The sequence below is a fragment of the Oncorhynchus gorbuscha genome, linkage group LG09, assembly GCF_021184085.1.
Source record: "Oncorhynchus gorbuscha isolate QuinsamMale2020 ecotype Even-year linkage group LG09, OgorEven_v1.0, whole genome shotgun sequence".
NCBI classification, from domain to species: Eukaryota; Metazoa; Chordata; class Actinopteri; order Salmoniformes; family Salmonidae; genus Oncorhynchus; species Oncorhynchus gorbuscha.
This window is the reverse complement of record NC_060181.1, coordinates 57,075,984-57,097,499: the sequence shown is the minus strand read 5'-3', so window position 1 is coordinate 57,097,499 and position 21,516 is coordinate 57,075,984. Positions and strand designations below refer to the sequence as shown.

At 45.0% G+C, this 21,516-nt stretch overlaps 1 protein-coding gene across 1 annotated transcript in view; it reads left to right on the top strand.

Moving 5' to 3' along the window:
* LOC124043812 (kalirin-like) overlaps window positions 1-21,516 on the top strand; it is a 291,619-nt gene that overhangs the window by 152,492 nt on the left and 117,611 nt on the right. The window contains 1 exon segment of the mRNA XM_046362792.1: window positions 20,813-20,935. Within this exon segment, the coding sequence (XP_046218748.1) occupies window positions 20,813-20,935 (123 nt within the window).

Sequence of the window (21,516 nt, the reverse complement as noted above, 5' to 3'; positions counted from 1 at the left end):
CCAGGTGCACAGTGTTTCCTCCGACATATTGGTGCGGCTGGCTTCTGAGTTGGATGCGTGTTAAGAAGCAGTGCGGCTTGGTTGGGTTGTGTATCGGAGGACAAATGACTTTCAACCTTCGTCTCTCCCGAGCCAGTATGGGAGTTGTAGCAATGAGACAAGATAGTAGCTACTTAAAATAATTGGATACCATGAAATTGGGGAGAAAAACGGGGTACATTTATTTTAAAACACACACACAACAATGTTGACGTCAGCAAATCGCTCACCCAGACAACGCCATACACGATTGTGAGGCCAATTGGATGTACTGCCAAATTATCTAATTCTCTGGCAACAGTTCTGGTTGACATTCCTGCAGTAAGCATGCCAATTGCATGACCACGCAATTATGGGCGAACAGGGAGTACAAGAGGGGGCCGAGCACGCACCCTTGTGGGGCTCCAGTGTTGAGGATGAGCGAAGATGTTGTTTCCAACCTTCATCACCTGGGGGTGGCCCGTCAGGAAGTCCAGGACCCAATCGCACATGGTGGGGTGGAGACCCAGGACCTCAAGCTTAGTGATGAGCTTGGAGGGTACTACAGTACTGAATGCAGTGGGTCTAGGGTGACAGGTAATGTGGAGGTGATATGATCCTTAGTCTCTCAAAGCACTTCATGATGACAGAAGTGAGTGCTACAGGGCCATAGTAATTTAGTTCATTCTTTGCATTCTTGGGTACAGTAACAATGGTGGCCATCTTGAACCATGTGGGGACAGCAGACTGGGATAGGGAGAGATTAAATATGTCCGTAAACACACCAGCCAGCTGGTCTCTGCATGCTCTGAGGACGCGGCTAGGGATGTGTCGGTGGCACTGTGTTATCCACAAAGCTGGCAAAGAAGGTGTTTAGTTTGTCTGGAAGTGAAACGTCGATGTCTGTGACGTAGCTGCCACATACGTCTCGTGTCTGAGCCATTGATTTGCGACTCCACTTTGTCCCTATTCTGACATTTCATTTGTTTGATTGCCTTGCGGAGGGAATACCTCCAGCACCATTTTAACTTCAACATTTCAACATCATCTAATCACCTATGCTTCGTCTAATACAGTGACAACTAAAAGATACCAAAAACAATTTCATCCAATCAAAATAAGCTAAACATGATGTGGCTGTCCATGGTTCTGATTTCTGTGTGTGTTTGTGTGTGTGCGTGTGTGAACGTTCATGCATGTAGAAAAACATGTTGACTCACCCTACTGGTAGAGAAACGCCAACGCCATCGTCCTCTCTTTCATGTTGACAAAACAGTCTATCACTCTGTTATACAGTACGTACTTTTATTTTTTGTTGTCCCAGGCTACCTGGCTAAAATGCTTGCTCGCTAGCTTCACTTCCATTCATGGGCGACGTTAGCTAGTTAACATTAGCCTTCTACATCTAGCCACATATTGAACCCTTTCTGTAATTAGCCATGGATGGAGATAGGGATTTGGACTTGTGGTTTTACTTAATTCTCTGTACTGGCCAATGATTATAACGGATATTCTAATCCAACCATTAATTCATACATTGTTGTGCCCCTGGCCTGAGAGGATGGAAGTTCAATATGTGGCTAGAAATAAAACAATGACGGTCTTGATCCGAGCTAGTGATAGTTGACGCCACACACCAGTCACTCAGCCCCAGATGGAAAACAAATGCTCATTAAAATTCCTATAATTCTCTGTAATAATACATGAGCGAGATTTAGATAATTTAACATCTGTTATGAGGCGATTGGACTACGGTCACTGAACTCATGAGCACATATCCCATTGGCTGTGAACTTTGGAGGGGCATTTGTTAGAATAACATCTGAGAGAGTAAGTTTTTAAGGGTGTTTAAAGGTTGAGGCGAGTTGGTTTAAGACAGATGTGGTAATACACACTGCAACATTCAAATAGTTGTTTATGAATATGGCGACACCCCCACCTCTGCCAGCTCTGTCAGATTTATAAACATTTTATCCATTCATTCAAAGACACATCAAAGTCTGGCACAGAGTCTCAGTAATAATAAAGTCTCAGTAATAATCAAAATGGCCGCGTTAGTTTGAGAAGAAAGAATTACAATATGATCCACTTTCAAAATCTAACTTCTGCCATTTACATCAATCAGTCCAAGGCCACAGCTACTGGATTTCAGATCAGACGGAGGCTTTAACACAAACATGCTGTGATCAGTAGGTAACCCTCTATATGAAATAGCCATGGGGTTGGCTTGAAACGGTATAGATAAGATTGCTTAGAACTGTGCCATTTGGTCTATGCCTCAAAGAGGATGTGGATTAATACAGGACTCAAATGAGGGTTACCTATTTCGGGCAAGAACTGATAACCCATCACTTTTTTTTAGATTATTTTTTCAATGTTATCACTCAGCATCTAAGTTGCTCTCCTGTTCGTGTGCAGGCCGTCCCTTTCTAGAAACTGTGGTCGCTCCCAAAGCATATCGAAATTGTCAATAAAATCAAACGCTTTTTCAGAACATAGTCCTAATTTCATTCAAGAGTCCAGTGCAAGTAGCCGGGAGAAGCGATCAATTCCACAACCGTGTGTTGGGATAGAGCCAGAAATTAAAATCAGCTTGCCCCTAGCCAATATTCTGTCTCTCAGGTATTCAAAGTCTCGTCTCAACTCAGCCCATTGCCGCAGTGTGCGGCGCCGGGTTTTGGTCTAGAATGACCGAAGCTCCCAAGTTATATCACGCACTATGCCACCAGGGAAGAATTCTGCACCATCAACCACGACATCCCTTACAATTGAACTTCAACCTATTGCTTTCTTGGGAGGGGGAGGTTGTGGATTTCCAGACACCATGCACCCTATTCCCTATCAATCCAATTTAAATCAAAGTGCTATACAGAAACACAGCCTAAAATCCCGAACAGCAAGCAATGCAGATGTAGACGCATGGTGGCTAGGAAAAACTCCTTAGAAAGGCAGGAATTTAGGAAGAAACCTAGAGAGGAACCAGGCTCTGAGTGGTGGCCAGTCCTCTTCTGGCTGTGCCGGCTGGAGATTATAAGAGTACATGGCCATTAAGGCCAGATTGTTCTTCAAGATGGTCTAACGTTCATAGATGACCAGCAGGGTCAAATAATAATCACAGTGGTTGGAGAGGGTGCAACAGGTCAGTACCTCAGGAGTAAATGTGAGTTGGCTTTTCATAGCCAAGCATTTAGAGGTTGAGACAGCAGGTGCGATAGAGAAAGAGAGTCGAAAACAACAGGTAGCACGTCCGGTAAACAGGTCAGGGTTCCATAGCCGCAGGCAGAACAGTTGAAACTGGAGCAGCAGCACGACCAGGTGGACTGGGGACAGCCAGGAGTCATCAGGCCAGGTAGTCCTGAGGCATGATCCTAGGGCTCAGGTCCTCCAGGAGGGGAGGGAGAGAGGGAGAGGGAGAATATGAGGGAGCATACTTAAATTCACACAGGACACCAGATAAGACAGGAGAATTACACCAGATATAACAAACTGACCCGAATCGACCATTGCAGAATAAATACTGGAGGCTGAGACAGGGGTGGGTCGGGGGACACTGTGGCCCCATCTGACAATACCCCCAGACAGGGCCAACCAGGCAGGATATAACCCCCACTTTGCCAAAGCACAGCCCCCACACCACTAGAGGTTTATCAACAGATATGTACTGTAGTGCACTACTTTTGACCAGAGCCCTATGGGACAGGCACTACATAGGGAATAGGGGTGCCATTTGGGAAACAGCCTGTGTAATACAGCATTGTACTAGATAGAATACATCACAGTGAAAGCCACGCTGGACTGGTTGAAAGAGAAACACTGTAGTGTATAGTCCAGTGAGTCCACTGTGTTTGTCTGGCCCCTGGCCCTCTGCCCACAGTCAGAGTGGAGCTCAGTGATAGGGGGTGACTTTGTTTACAGCTCACTAATTACATATTGTTAGGAACAGACGAGGCCTGCTTATACTATACCCCAGGGACAACCGTCCTCCACTGTGTTTGTTTCCCAAATGGAACCCTATTCTCTATTTTAGTGGTCAAAAGTAGTGCACCAGGGAATAGGGTGCCATTTGGGATGCATACAAGGAGACTGTAGCTTGCATTTAGTTAGTTAATTTACACACTGTATACACACAGAGCCGCAAGTTTATATACGTTTACTTAAGGGAACCACACCAGTGTAGTTCATTGATATTCATTTTGGCTGGTTTAATGAACAACATTATTTGTCTGACAGCACAGAATGCTATCAACAGCTATAGTATGCATGTCTCTTTCTCTCGCTCTCTCGCTCTTGTTCGCTCTTTCTTTCATTTTTCTTTCTTTCCCATCTCAGCCTGATGCGTAGCCTGATGTGTAGATTAAGTCCTTGAGCATTAGTCTCTGTAGCATCTAGTAGGAGTATCCACTCCTGTTTTATTTAAGGGAAAGAATAGCTACTGCATCAATGATTGTGAATGACTCAATGAGACTCAATGAAAATGAGCTGAGATGATCCCTTGACTCCCCACCTTTCTGCGATGCCTCTGATTCAGTTGACCGACTGTATCAGAGCCTGCAGACTCCCGTAATCTCTGTTACTGTGCTCCGGAGATCTTTCCCATACAAGTTGGCAAGGGTTATTTTTCTCCTGTTTGGATTAGCCTGTCTACGGTTTAGCAAGATGACGCTTTGTCTCTCCTTCCCCCAGTCTCTCTCTCTCTCTCTCTCTCTCTCTCTCTCTCTCTCTCTCTCTCTCTCTCTCTTCTTTTTTCGTGTGATGTTGAGTGGCTGGTCTATTTTGTAGATAAGCAAAACGTAATCCTTTGTTCTGGGCTTACTGACTGGGCCGGGCTTGGTGAGTGATTGAAGCCTCCACCATGGCAGATCAGGACTGGGGTTATCAGCAATGCACATGAGTGACCGCTGCACCGCACTGCACTGCACTGCGCCACACAGCCAAGCAGCAGACAGTGTTGACGGGCTGCATTTCAAGCCCCTGACTCATTGGATGCTTCCCAAATGGCACCTATTCCCTATGTAGTGCACTGCTTTGGCCAGAGCCTACCCAGCTAGCACTTAACGATCTGAGAAGCATATGTATCTTAGAGCTTGGTGAGAGCGTGGTTGTCCTATGGTGATTTTGCATACAACCTTCCCACAACCTTCTGGGAATGGTGCAGTGAAGTTGCTTGGCTTTGGAAAATGTTCAGCACATTTTAAGGAACTTTAACAAAAAAAACTTTTCTAAAGTTCGAACATGGTTACATGTCATTTCAATTTTGGTAATGTTCTAGGAACGTTTTCCAACGGGTTTGACATTGGGAACCTTCTCAAACAGTTCAGAGGACGTTAAGAAACCACGTTCTTCTGTGGGAATTTCAGTACTTCAACATCAAATGAAATTGTATTGGTTATTGGTTATGGTTATGCTTCCTAAACAACAGGTGTAGACTAACAGTGAGAGGCATACCTACGGGCCCTTCCCAACCATACAGAGAGAAGAATAGAAAAATAATAGAAACATATATACGTAATTACACAATAATTACATTTACAATGAGTAACGATAACTTGGCTATATACACGGGGTACCAGTACGAGGTAATTGAGGTCGATATGTACATGCTGTATAGGTAGGGGTAAAGTTATTAGGCAGCAAGACCATAGCAGCAGCGTCTGATGAGTCGAAAGAGTTAGTTCAAAAAGGGTCAATGCAGATAATCTGGGCAGCTATTTGGTTAACTGTTTAGCAGTCTTATGGCTTGGGGTTAGAATCTTTTCAGGATACTGTTGGTTCCAGACCTGGTGCATCAGTACCGCTTGCCGTGTGGTAGCAGAGAGAACAGCCTATGACTTGGGTGGCTTTGACAATATTTAGGGCCTTCCTCTGACACCGCCTGGTATAGAGGTCCTGGATGGCAGGGTGCTCGGCCCCATTGATGTACTGAGCAGTACGTACTACCCTCTGTAGCGCCTTGCGGTCAGATTCCAAGCAGTTGCGATACCAGGCGGTGATGCAGCCAGTCATGATGCTCTCAATGGTGCAGCTGTATAACTTTTTGAAGGTCTGAGGCTCCATCCGGCATTGTAGGATTCGATCTTAGCTCGTCGGAGGTCGTAGCAGGATTTCGTTTAAGCGTCTGGGTTCATGTCCAATGCGGTAGCCTCTAGCCTTTTAGCTCAGAGTGGATGTTGCCTGTAAATCATGGCTTCTGGTTGGGATATAGAAGTCTGGTCACTGTGTGTGGGGGGGGGACGTCATTGATGCATTTATTAATGAAGCCGGTGATTGATGTGTTCATATTTTTCAGCTCCTAAAAATATAGATGAAAACCCTCTTGATAAATGTTATGGCCTGCAGATTATCATGAGGTATTTTAACTCAGGCGAGCAAAAATGTGAGACTTCCTTAACATTAAAGATCGTGCACCAGCTATTGTTAACAAAGAGACACACCACTCCCACCCTCATCTTACCCAACGCTGCCAACCGGTCTTGATGGTACATGGAAAAGTCAGCGATATACAGTTGAAGTCTGAAGTTTACATACACTTAGGTTAGAGTCATTAAAACTAGTTTTTCAACCACTCCAAAATTTCTTGTTAACAAACTATAGTTTTGGCAAGTAGGTTAGGACGTATACTTTGTGCATGACACAAGTAATTTTTCAAACAATAGTTTACAGACAGATTATTTCACTTATAATTCACTGCATCAAAATTCAGTGGGTCAGAAGTTTACATACACTAAGTTGACTGTACCTTTAAACAGCTAGGAAAATTCCAGAAAATTATGTCATGGCTTTAGAAGCTTCTGATAGGCTAATTGACATAATTTGAGTCAATTGAAGGTGTACCTGTGGATGTATTTCAAGGCCTACCTTCAAACTCAGTGCCTCTTTGCTTGATATCATGGGAAAATCAAAAGAAATCAGCCAAGACCTCAGAAAAGAATTGTAGACCTCCACAAGTCTGGTTCATCCTTGGGAGTAATTTCCAAATGCCTGAAGGTACCATATGTATCTGTACAAACAATAGTACGCAAGTATAAACACAATGGGACCACGCAGCCGTCATACCGCTCAGGAAGGAGACGCATTCTGTCTCCTAGAGATAAGCGTACTTTGGTCGAAAAGTGCAAATCAATCCCAGAACAACAGCAAGGACCTTGTGAAGATCCTGGAGGAAATAGGTACAAAAGTATCTATATCCACAGTAAAACGAGTCCTATATCGACATAACCTGAAAGGCCGCTCAGCAAGGAAGAAGCCACTGCTCCAAAACTGCCATAAAAAAGCCAGACTATGGTATGCAACTGCACATGGGGACAAAGATCGTACTTTCTGGAGGAATGTCCTCTGGTCGGATGAAACAAAAATATAACTGTTTGGCCGTAATGACCATCGTTATGTTTGGTTGAAAAAGGGGGAGGCTTGCAAGCCGAAGAACACCATCCCAACCGTGAAGCACGGGGGTGGCAACATCGTGTTGTGGGGTGCTTTGCTGCAGGAGGGACTGGTGCACTTCACAAAATAGATGGCATCATAAGGCTGGAAAATTATGTGGATATATTGAAGCAACATCTCAAGCCATCAAAAAGCTTGGATGGGTCTTCCAAATGGACAATGACCCCAAGCATACTTCCAAAGTTGTGGCAAAATGGCTTAAGGACAACAAAGTCAAGGTATTGGAGAGGCCATCACAAAGCCCTGACCTCAATCCTATAGAAAATGTGTGGGAAGAACTGAGCGAGTCTGTGCGAGCAAGGAGGCCTACAAACCTGACTCTGTTACATCAGCTCTGTCAGGAGGAAAGGGTCAAAATTCCCCCAACTTATTGTGGGAAGCTTGTGGAAGGCTACCCAAAAAATTTGACACAAATGAAACAATTTAAAGGCAATGCTACCAAATACGAATTGTGTGCATGTAAACGTCTGTCACGCCCTGGTCGAAGTATTTTGTGTTTATCTTTATGTATTGGTTCAGGCCAGGGTGTGGCATGGGGTTTTTGTATTGTGGTGTGTTTTGTCTTGGGGTTTTAGTATATAGTGGGACTGTAGCTAGTGGGATGATCTAGCAGAGTCTATGGCTGTCTGGAGTGGTTCTCAATCAGAGTCAGGTGTTTATCGTTGTCTCTGATTGGGAACCATATTTAGGCAGCCATATTCTTTGGTTGTTTTGTGGGTGATTGTCCTTAGTGTCCTTATAACTGTCTACTGTTAGTTTGCACCAGTTTAGGCTGTTTCGGTTTTCGTTACGTTTATATGTTTTTTTGTATTGATTCGTGTTTCCGTGTGTTTTTTCATTAAACATGAATCGTAATCTACACGCTGCGTTTTGGTCCGACTCTCTTTCACCACACCTAGAAAACCGTTACAAAATCACCCACCACAAACGTACCAAGCAGCGTGTTAACAGGCAGGTGCAGCGAAAGGAGGAATCGACATGGGAGGACAAATTATTCGGAGAAGGACCTTGGGATCAGCCTGGAGAATATCGCCGCCCCAAAGAAGAACTGGAGGCGAAGAGAGCTGAGAGGCGCTGGTATGAGGAGGCAGCGCGGCGACGCGGATGGAAGACCGAGAGTCAGCCCCAAAAAAAAAATCTTGGGGGGGGGGGACTCAGGGAGAGTGTGGCAGAGTCAGGAGTCAGACCTGAGCCCACTCCCTGTTTATCGTGAGGAGCCAAGGAGGAGACTAGAACCAGAGCCGGTGTTGGAGGTGAGCGAAGTAGAGACTGTGAAGGAGTTAATGGGGAAATTGGAGGAGAGAGAAATGAGGGAGTTGCTGTGTTGGTGCTTTTTGCATGGAATTCGCCCGACGGAACGTGTCGGGGATTTGATGGCACCTGGGTCAGCGCTCCATACTCGTCCTGAGGTGCGTGTTCGTCGGCTGGTGAAGTTGGTGCCAGCCTCACGTATCAGGCCTCCTGTGCACATCCCTAGCCTTGCACGTCCTGTGCCAGCACTGCTCTCAAGATCTCCAGTACGCCTTCACGGTCTATCCCATCCTGTGCCACCTCTACACCTCGGCCCTCCGGTAGCAGCTCCCCGCACCAGGCTTCCTGTGCGTGTCCTCGGTTCAGTTCCACCAGTGCCAGCACCATGCATCAGGCCTACAGTGCGCCTCGTCTCTCCAGCGCTGTCGGAGTCTCCCGCCTGTCTAGCGCTATCAGAGCCTTCCTCCTCTCCAGCGCTGCCGGAGTCTCCTGCCTGTTCAGCGCAGCCAGAGCCTTTCTCCTCTCCTGCGCTACCGGAGTCTCGCGCCTGTTCAGCGCAGCCAGAGCTGTCAGCCTGCATGGAGCAGCCAGAGCTGTCAGCCTGCATGGAGCAGCCAGAACTGCCAGTCTGCAAGGTGCTGCCAGCCTGCATGGAGCAGCCAGAGCTGTCAGCCTGCATGGAGCAGTCAGAACTGTCAGTCTGCATGAAGCAGCCAGAAATGTCAGTCTGCATGAAGCAGCCAGAGCTGCCAGTCTGCAAGGAGCTGCCAGTCTGCAAGGAGCTGCCAGTCTGCAAGGAGCTGTCAGTCTGCAATGAGCTGTCAGCCTGCATGGAGCAGCCAGAGCTGCCAGTCTGCAAGGAGCTGCCAGTCTGCAAGGTGCTGCCAGCCTGCATGGAGCTGCCAGCCTGCATGGAGCAGTCAGAGCTGTCAGTCTGCATGGAGCAGTCAGAGCCGTCAGTCTGCATGAAGCAGCCAGAGCTGTCAGTCTGCATGAAGCAGCTAGAGCTGCCAGTCTGCAAAGAGCTGTCAGTCTACAAGGAGCTGCCAGTCTGCAAGGATCCGCCAGTCTGCCAGGATCCACCAGTCTGCCAGGATCCGCCAGAAGTGCCAGTCAGCCAGGATCCGCCAGAAGTGCCAGTCAGCCAGGATCCGCCAGAGATGCTAGTCGGCCAGGATCTGCCAGTCGGCCAGGATCCGCCAGTCGGCCAGGATCCGCCAGTCTGCCAGGATCCGCCAGAACTTCCAGTCGGCCAGGATCTGCCAGTCGGCCAGGCTCTGCCAGTCAGCCAGGATCCGCCAGTCAGCCAGGATCCGCCAGTCAGCCAGGATCCACCAGTCAGCCAGGATCCGCCAGTCAGCTAGGATCTGCCAGATCCGCTAGTCAGCCAGGATCCACCAGTCATCCAGGATCTGCCGGAACCACCAGCCAGCCAGGATCTGGTAGATCTATCAACCTGCCTGAGCTTCCTCTCACTCCTGAGCTTCCTCTCACTCCTGAGCTTCCTCTCACTCCTGAGCTTCCTCTCACTCCTGAGCTTCCTCTCACTCCTGAGCTTTCTCTCAGTCCCGAGCTTTCTCTCACACCCGAGCTTCCCCTCAGTCCCGAGCTGCCTCAGTCCCGAGGTGTCCTTCAGTCCCGATCTGCTCCTCAGTCCAGTGGGGTTCTGGGTGAGGACTACTAGGCCATGGTCGGCGGCGAGGGTGGACTATTCAGGTACGCGAGGAGAGGGGACTAAGACACTGACTGAGTGGGGTCCACGTCCCGCGCCGGAGCCGCCACCATGGACAGACGCCCACCCGGACCCTCCCTATTGTTTTGAGGTGTCCGCACCTTAGGGGGGAGTTTCTGTCACGCCCTGGTCGAAGTATTTTGTGTTTATCTTTATGTATTGGGTAAGGCCAGGGTGTCGCATGGAGTTTTTGTATTGTGGTGTGTTTTGTCTTGGGGTTTTGGTATATAGTGGGATTGTAGCTAGTGGGGTAATCAAGCAGAGTCTATGGCTGTCTGGAGTGGTTCTCCATCAGAGTCAGGTGTTTATCGTTGTCTCTGATTGGGAACCATATTTAGACAGCCATATTCTTTGGTTGTTTTGTGGATGATTGTCCTTAGTGTCCTTATAACTATCTACTGTTAGTTTGCACCAGTTTAGGCTGTTTCGGGTTTCGTTACGTTTATTGTTTTTTATAATAATAATAATAATAATATATGCCATTTAGCAGACGCTTTTATCCAAAGCGACTTACAGTCATGTGTGCATACATTCTACGTATGGGTGGTCCCGGGGATCGAACCCACTACCCTGGCGTTACAAGCGCCATGCTCTACCAATTGAGCTATTCGTGTTTACCTGTGTTTTTTCATTAAACATGAATCGTAATCTACACGCTGCGTTTTGGTCCGACTCTCCTTCACCACACCTAGAAAACCGTTACAACTTCTGAACCACTGGGAATGTGATGAAAGAAATACAAGCTGAAATAAATCATTCTCTACTATTATTCTGACATTTCACATTCTTAAAATAAAGTGGTGATCCTAACTGACCTAAGACAGGGAATTTTTATTCTGATTAAATGTCAGGAATTGTTAAAAACTGAGTTTAAATGTATTTGGCTAAGGTGTATGTAAACTTCTGACTTCAACTGTATATATCATCCATGTCCTTAGACGTGAAACATAGAAGCTCTCCAGAAGCTGTTTTCGGTTAAAGAAAAATATGGTGAAAATAAAAGTTAAGATCACTGTAAAAAAAAATATTAAAAAATAAGTAGCGGAGTTGATAAGCAGCCCGTAAAACGGCTGCTATCCACTGCAGCGGCATATCCTTGGAATAACGTTTTACTCATGGTTCTATTTAAAGTCATGTTTTCAAATTGTTCCAATCACGTGAGGAAATTTCAGTACATTAGCATTAACGTTCCCTACAGATTTTCTCTTGATATTATTTAATATCATGTCCTCAAATTGTTTTCAGACAACGTTAATGAAACCTTCCATCAAATTCCACAAGAAAACTTTAGTAATGTTTTGAGAATGTTATTTAAATGAATCAAGACGTTAATAAACTTTACATCAAAATAATACTTAAGGAACATTCAGGGAATTTTTCGAGGGAAAGTGATTTAAAAACATTTCCATTCCGTTCTCTGCATCAACCCAACTGTATCCTCTACCTTGTGAAGCGTGTTCAGGAGTGTGGGCCTCGCCCACTAATTGGCCACACCTGATCTTAATGAGTGCTTGTTTTCTTTTGGAATTGGGTCTGTTTGAATAGACTAAAATGAATCACTTTGTATTCATGAAAAAAACATGGCATGCTAGCTCCATCCTGGTGACCCAGTGGACTAATTCCATGGATAGAGAACCGTATCTCACTGATAGGTCACAATAAAAAGGAAATGCCTAAGCAAATACATTTCCATGTGTCCTATCTGTGCTTGGGAGTTCACAGTTAACCGAAGCTATCAGTGTTATTATTATAAGTCTTACTGGAACATGCTCTCAGAACATTATTTAATTACCTTCAAATAACCTAGAATTTCCGCTCTCAGAACGTTAATAAAACCTTCCAGGAAAACTTTCAGGGAACCATAGTAAAATGTTCTCAGAACCTCACTGAAGTCTTACAGTTCCCAGAACAGGCAAAATGTTAACTTCCGTTCTCAGAACGTTTATAAAACATTCTGTTTTAATCGTCAGAAAACTTATGGCTTCGTTCCCAGAACCAATGGGAAACCAAACATTTACTATTCCACAACTTCCAAGGAACCAAATGTGCTGGCTGGGTGTAAAGCACAGGTCAAAAGTAGTGTACTATAAAGGGAATAGGCTGCCATTCAGGATGCAAGGGCTTCCAAACTGCAAGGGGCTTGTCAGGAGGAAGCAGTGTTGGAGGATATGTGTAGGAAGTTCAGCGCTATCCAAGGTCATCTACTATATATACGTAGCCAGATTTAAGAGGAGTTGGAGAATCCTGGGGCTGTCTCTATACTCTCCTCCCTCCACATTTGGGTTAATTTAATGACATTCCTCGCATTTATCTTAAGGTAAAGCATACAATGCAATGGATAACGACTGCAAAGGATAGCACTCAAATCAAATAAACTGTTTCCTTAGGCAACGGCAGAATTGTGCTTCAAGTATGAAGCATATTTTTTTGTGGATTTGTGAATGTCAGCAATTCTCCAACCCACTGTGCTATTTATTCACATGGTATTTTACTGCTTCCAAGGGCCCATAGATGATCTGGTCAAAAGTAGTGCACTATATAGGCAACACTACGTTATTTATTTTCTATGGCCATCATACAGCCAGAAACCGAGGACTGTGGTAACATTTTATTTGGATAGTCCATCTACGGACTATCTACAGACATGCTTTTTTCATGCTTTCCAAGATGGCGTAGCAGTCCAGGCGTGTTTTGTTCGTCCTCTCGTGTACTTTTGTCTTTTTTCGTCTTTTTTTGTATATATTTAAATTTTATTTTCAATCTCTTCTCCATTTTAGTTCAATTATACCTTCCGGTAACCTGCCTCACCCAATGTGATATGGAACCGCTCTCATTTGTCATTTTTAGACCTTATAGCAAGAACCACAGCCATCAGAAGCGAACCAGCTAATTAGCTACAAGCTATTTAGTCATTGTTAGCCACTGCTAGCGGCCTTTACCTTCTGCACAGGTACCAGCCCTTTTTTTTAAATATATATATTTTTTTGCCTGGATAATACTCACCAGCCTACCAGTAACGGACTGTCTCACCACTACAACGCCGGATTCCTGCCGTAATCCCTGGACCATTACTCCTGACCTTTACAGCTAGCTAGCACCCACCGAGTTACCCAGTACCGAAGCTATCCCTGAGGCCCAACTCCCGGCCTACTCAGTTGTTCACCCGGACTCCACCCAAACACGGCTAGAACACACTACTCCACCGGATCCTTGCCGTAAGCTCTGGACCTTGGCACCGGATCACCGCTGCTACCGAGTGGCTATAGTGGCTAACCCCTCTGCCCCGAAGAGGATCCACCTGGCTTGGATCCTTAGTCGACACACGGCGCACTGCCGCACCACCACAACAGGTCTGCCGACGAATACTCCATCCGCTGTGCCTTCAACCGGCCTCCGTCAGGGCAGACGCTTCTACTAGCCCCGGGCTACTAACTTTAAACGCCGCGTCGCCCGCGTGCTAGCGTAGTAACGACAATTCCGCGGCCTCCCTGTTCCATATATTGCTGCCCTCTGGACCCTATGATCACTTGGCTACATAGCTGATGCCCACTGGACTGTCCATTAACCATGGTACTACATTCTGTTTATATATATATATATATATATTTATTTATTTTTGTTTATCTGCCGGCCCCAGCCGCGAACTCAGGCCCTGTGTGTAGTTAACCGACCCTCTGCCCATTCTGCACATTTTTTCCTGTTGTTGTTTCAGCTGATTAGCTGTTGTTGTTGTCGTAGCTAGCTCTCCAAATCAACACCTATGATTACTTTATGCCTCGCTGTATGTCTCTCTCATATGTCAATATGCCTTGTATACTGTTGTTTAGGTTAGTTATCATTGTTTTAGTTTACAATGGAGCCCAAACTGTCACAGACCTATATCCATCCTGCCCTGCCTATCTAAAGTCTTCAAAAGCCAAGTTAATAAACAGATCACTGACCATTTCGAATCCCACCGTACCTTCTCCGCTGTGCAATCCAGCTTCCGAGCTGGTCACGGGTGCACATCAGCCACGCTCAAGGTACTAAACGATATCACAACCGACATCAATAAAAGACAGTACTGTGCAGCCGTCTTCATCGACCTGGCCAAGGCTTTCGACTGTGTCAATCAGCGTATTCTTTGTAAAGATCGCTGAAGTTGGAGACTTTTATTTCCCTCACCAACTTTAAACATCAACTATCTGAGCAGCTAACCTATCACTGCAGCTGTACATAGTCCATCTGTAAATAGCCCACCTGTAATGAAGTTCGTCTGTCGTTTGAAGACAGTCAGACCGAAATGCAGCGTGTAGGTTACTCATGACTTTTAATGAAGAATAATGCGGTACATGAGATAACTGAAAATACGAAAACAACAAACGAGTGAAACAAATACAGCCTATCTGGTGACTAACACTAAGACAGGTACAATCACCCACGAAATACAACGCGCACTCAGGCTGCCTAAATACGGAGAATCAGCTGACTCCAATTAGGAATCGCCTCAGGCAGCCAAGCCTAACTAGACACACCCCTACTAATACACACTCCCAATTAATACAAACCCCAATACGAAATACAACATATAAACCCATGTCACACCCTGGCCTACCCAAACATATAACAAAAACACAAGAGACAATGACCAAGGCGTGACACCACCCAATCTACCTACCTCATCCCCATACTGTTTTTATTTTATTTACTTTTCTGCTCTTTTGCACACCAGTATCTCTACTTACACACCATCATCTGCTCATCATCATCTGCTCATCTATCACTCCAGTGTTAATCTGCTAAATTGTAATTATTTGCTCCTATGGCCTATTTATTGTCTACCTCCTCATGCCTTTTGCACACACTGTATATAGACATTATTTTCTCTACTGTGTCATTGACTTGTTTGTGTTATCGGCTTGTTTATTGTTTACTCCATGTGTAACTCTGTGTTGTTGTCTGTGTCACACTGCTTTGCTTTATCTTGGCCAGGTCGCAGTTGCAAATGAGAACTAGTTCTCAACTAGCCTACCTGGTTAAATAAAGGTGAAATATATATATATATTTTAAAACAGACTATTAGTAACATTTCAACTAACTATCTACTAACCCTAACTCTAAACCTAAAATTAACCCTAGCCCTAACCCGTACCCGGCTCCACGATGGGGCTAAAGGGGGAGTAGCCTCCTCAGTTTTAGTTTTATGTTCCTAAGGTTGAAGTCGGAAGTTTACATACACATTAGCCAAATACATTTAAACAAAGTTTTTTAAATCCTAATAAAAATTCCCTGTCTTAGGTCAGTTAGGATCACCACTTTATTTTAAGAATGTGAAATGTCAGAATAATAGTAGAGAGAATGATTTATTTCATTTTCTATAGGTTTGAGGTCAGGGCTTTGTGATGGCCACTCCAATACCTTGAATTTGTTGTCCTTAAGCCATTTTGCCACAACTTTGGAAGTATGCTTGGGGTCATTGTCCATTTGGAAGACTCATTTGCAACCAAGCTGATGTCTTGAGATGTTGCTTCAAAATATTTTCCATCCTCATCTTCACAAGGTTCTTTGCTGTTGTTCTGGGATTGATTTGCACTTTTTACAACAAAGTACGTTAATCTCTAGGAGACAAACGCATCTCCTTCCTCAGCGGTATGAAGACTGCGTGGTCCCATGGTGTTTATACTTGCATACTATTGTTTGTACAGATGAACGTGGTACCTTCAGGTGTTTGGAAATTGCTCCCAAGGATGCAGTTGGTAGAGCATGGCGCTTGTAACGCCAGGGTAGTGGGTTCGATCCCCGGGACCACCCATACGTAGAATGTATGCACACATGACTGTAAGTCGCTTTGGATAAAAGCGTCTGCTAAATGGCATATATTATTATTATATTATTATATATTATGAACCAGACTTGTTGAGGTCTACAATTTTTTTCTGAGTTTTTGTCTGAGATTTCTTTTGATTTTCCCATGATGTCAAGCAAAGAGGCACTGAGTTTGAAGGTAGGCCTTGAAATACATCAACAGGTACACCTCCAATTGACTCAAATTATGTCAATTAGCCTATCAGAAGCTTATAAAGCCATGACATCATTGTCTGGAATTTTCCAAGCTGTTTATAGGCACAATCAATTCAGTGTATGTAAACTTCTGACCTACTGGATTTGTGATACAGTGAATTATAAGTGAAATAATCTGCCTGTAAACAATTGTTGGAAAAATTACTTGTGTCATGCACAAAGTAGATGGCTGACTTGCCAAAACTATAGTTTGTTAACAAGACATTTGTGGAGTGGTTGAAAAAATAGTTTTAATGACCCCAACCTAAGTGTATGTAAACGTCCGACTTAATAATAATATTTTGATTTATAAGGGTGGAGTCAAGTGAATCAGTTTGGGACTGGTGAGGACTCTGTGTTGGAGGCTGAGTTGTCTCCATCCTGCTCATCTGCTGTTCCTATGGGGTGTGCTCTGCAGGAGTGTCTGCTCTACTGTATGGGCAGGTAGGGGCGTGGATCAGAAAACTAGACAGTATCTGGTGTGACCACCATTTGCCTCTCCTTTGCATAGAGTTGATCAGGTTGTCGATTGTGGCCTGTGGAATGTTATCCCACTCCTCTTCAATGGCTGTGTGAAGTTGCTGTATATTGGCGGGAACTGGAACACGTTGCCGTACACATCGATCCAGAGCATCCCACACATGCTCAATGGGTGACATGTCTTGTGAGTATGCAGGCCAAGGAAGAACTGGGAGATTTTCAGCCTACAGGAATTGTGTTTAGATCCTTGCAACATGGGGCCGTGCATTACCATGCTGAAACATGGAGTGATGGTGGCAGATGAATAGCAGGACAATGGCCTTAGGATCTCGCCACGGTATCTCTGCGCAATCAAATTGCCTTCAATAAAATGCAATTGTGTTTGTGGTCCATGGCTTATGCCTGTCCATACCATAACCCCACCACCACCATGAGGCACGGTGCCATACACGCTGTCTGCCATCTGCCCGGCACAGTTGAAACCGGGATTCATCCGTAAAGAACACACTTTTCCAGCATGCCAGTGGCCATTGAAGGTGATCATTTGCCCACTGTAGTCGGTTACGACGCTGAACTGCAATCAGGTCGAGGCCCTGGTGAGGACGAGAACCAAGTAGATGAGCTTCCCTGAGATGGTTTCTGACAGTTTGTGCAGAAATTCTACGGTTTGTGCAAACCACCAGTTTCATCAGCGGTGGTCATTCCTGCAGTCAGCACGCCAATTGCATGCTTCCTCAAGACTTGAGACTGTGGCATTGTGTTGTATGACAAAACTGCCTTTTATTGTCCCCAGCACAAGGTGCACCTGTGTAAAGATCATGCTATTTAATCAGCTTCTTGATATGCCACACCTGTCAGGTGGATGGATTATCTTGGCAAAGGAGAAATGCTCGATAACATGGATGTAAACAAATTTGTGCACAAAATTTGAGAGCAATAATCTTTTTGTGTATGTGGAACATTTCTGGGATCTTTTATTTCAGCTCATGAAACCTAGGACCAACACTTTATATGTTGCGTTTATATTTACCATTCTCCAAGTGGAAACGTTGTTTGGAGAGCTGCACACCACTTGCATTACATAACTTTTGGTTTATTTAATTGCATTTACCAGTTGACAGTACATTTCTTCCTTATAGTTGTTTGGAGAGTATTTGTCCGGTTTCTCCATTATGTTTAATGTTGCGCGCTTTAGCGTGCATAGATATACCTGGCCTGCGCGCCAAGACGAAGTGTGGTCAAATGAATTTAAGTGCCTGTTTGGGGATGTTCTAGTTAGTTTACTTTTGGGTAACTCAAGAGGAGGCTGTATTTGAGCCTGAATGATCCCACCTGTGCTTTATTGGTTATTAAGACCGGTTTTGCCTGATTTCTTTTGAATGCTGACATTCTGAAGTCAGACCTTTTGTAAATATATAGATTTGTAAATATCACCGTCATCTTTCAAACACCAGCGCTGTGTAAATAAATGAATCCAGCACTCGTTTACACCGCTACCCCCTTGCCTCCTGCTGAGTCTTCGTCCTTACGACTGCTAGAAGATTCCTATTTTACGCTGATACGGCACAAAGGAGATGGGCTACAGATTTTGCACCAACCTGTCACTTCAAAAGCACTCAATGGTCTCAGACTCTCTGCATTCGAACGCTAGGTTCATTGTGGTATAGTGTGATATAAGCAGAATTCAATATAATTCCAATGCAAAACCCCACACCAAGATATTTGCCCTTTTAGTCACGTTACCCTGGTGCCCGGTGTGCCTTAACCCTAACCCTTTATTCTAAACCTGACCTTAACCTTAGCAAGCAGTTGCTTATTAGCAGATAGTTTGTTGATAGTATGACCATCTGCAGTGTATCTACAGATGGACTAGCAGGGCTATCCAAATAGTGTGACCAGGACAGTTTTCACTTATACACTGTCAAAATAATAAACCTGTGAAAACAAAAGCACTTTTGGCATCCTCCTCCATACATTTTTCAAATGCCTCCTCAGGGGCTTGGATCATATGTAAATGCCCGTAATATTTAACAGATTTAGACCGAGATTACATTAAGCACCACAATGTTCACACAAAGTGCTCCTCTTTCCCATGGGCCTCCAGTTTTGCCTGCTGTTTTCCATGCTTCCTCTGTTTTCTTTGATGGTTTTGTCCAGGCCATGTTTTGTTTTCATGCACCTGTATTCTGGCGTATCATGTACTGTACTTTTCCAGGAAACATCTCTGAGTTGTCAGTAATCTGGAGGTTCCTGCAGCATCACAAACACAGGCTGTGTGCTAAATGACACCCTGTTCCATATATACTGTAGCGCTCTACTTTTACCAGAGCCCTCATTTATGGAGCTGAAACCACGTTATACTGAATCCAATATTTCCTGCCCACTTCCTCAACATCATGGCTAGAATAACATTGTGGTGTCGAGTAACTGCTGAGACATCACTAGACTGATAGCCTGCATCTAAAATGGCACCCTATTTCCTACATAGTGCACTACTTTTGACTAGAGCCCTGTGGGCCCTCGTCAAATGTAGTGCACTATATCTAGGGAATAGGGTGTCATTTGGGATGCAGACATAGGATCCAGAAGTGGCACTCCCGTCCGAGGCATGGCATCCTCAGACAGCTAATATCATCCCCAGCAAATATCTCTTCTATTCTCAGCCCTTCCCGTGTTTGTGCGAGCGAGCCAGCCAGGTAGTTTTAGACTCCTGCTTGTTCCTGTGGATGCCGCAACTCTAATCAGCCAGGGCGAAACAAGAGTTGTCTGCTCACCCACTGACATGTTTATTAAACATTCCTGTACACACACACGCAAGCCAAGGACCCCTCCCATCTCCTACTATACACACACACACACACATACACACACCAACATGCAAGCAGATGACCCCTCCCTACTATACACACACGCAGGCAAGCAAACACGATCTTGACAGGGAGGCTACACTTAAGGACAACAAGATAATTGAAGTGGGGCAGGACAGGCAAGCTTTGGTTTTCCATTCCTTGAAGTGACCGTAGAGAGAGTTATTAGGAAGAGAACAAAAGACTGACCAGGGTTCAAATACTATTTGAATACGAGCCTGCCTACAGTGCCAGATTGGCAGGGTTTACAGTTTTGGGAGCATTCTGTTGGTTCCATCTCGCCAGGCAAGCACAGAGAAAGTATTTGAAAATATTTCAAATAGTGTTTGAGCTGATGTTTGCCAGGGAATGGTGAAAGTCACTGCCACAGTGTGGCGCTCGGCTCTGTTTCAGCCAGACGCTGTTTACAAAGCCACACAGATGATCTCATCTTATGACCTCTCATCTATTCATTAACATTTAGTACGGTCAATTCTGCCGTACTGGCTATTCCGCCAACAATGTACAGTCACGCAATGGGACTCTAGAGTGGAGTTATGCAAAGTTCACTGCACTTTTTGGCTACCTTTCGCACTGCACATTTGGCTACTTTCTCTTTGAATGCTGTCAAGATGAAATCATGTATTCCCAGTCTAAGTAAGTAAAAGCCTAAAGCAAAAGGAGAGAAGGAAGCTAGACAATATTTCCGAGGCTCACGACCTCGTCTTTCCTCCAAGGTTTGGATAAAATCGCAATTCACAAAACCTCCTCTTCTCTCTCCTTGAAGATGGACTGCTGGCCTGATATAGGGTGACAAAGTGACAGTGGTGACAGATTCCTGGCCCTGAAGCCCACACATGTGTCTGACTCCTTTGTAGTCGGGGGGGGCTGAAAACTGGTGAATGTGCATTTGTCTGTCTACTTAGGAGGCAGGGGGGAGTGCAGTAGCATGCACTGAACAGAACACTGGTTAACATGAATGTCTTTCTCTGTGTCACTTGTGCAGGTGATGGACTGGATAGAGAACCATGGAGAGGCCTTCCTTAGCAAACACACGGGCGTGGGCAAGTCCCTCCACCGCGCCAGGGCACTGCAGAAACGCCACGACGATTTTGAGGAGGTGGCACAGGTGAGAGTTAAACTGTTTATGCCAATGAGAAAATGTTTGCGGCCTTGCTAATAGTGTGTCATTGGTCATGCCCTGAATCATGTGAATCTCCTCCTTACATTGCTGAGGTGGAGTATCTGATCAAGGATCAGCTTCCCCACCCCCAAACCTAACCTTAACCATTAGTGGGGAAAATGTTCAACTGACCCCAGATCAGAGTTCAGGGGCAACTTCCTCAGGCATTGTGGATGTCATTTTGAGGTTGAATTGCCTCATCTATGCGACAATGTCAACAAAGGCTGCATTTTCAAGAGAAGACATGGTCAATAAACTGAACACTGTTCCAAGAGAAGACATGGTCAATAAACTGAACACTGTTCCAAGAGAAGACATGGTCAATAAACTGAACACTGTTCCAAGAGAAGACAAATAAACTGAACACTGTTCCAAGAAGACATGGTCAATAAACTGAACACTGTTCCAAGAGAAGACATGGTCAATAAACTGAACACTGTTCCAAGAGAAGACACGGTCAATAAACTGAACACTGTTCCAAGAGAAGACATGGTCAATAAACTGAACACTGTTCCAAGAGAAGACAT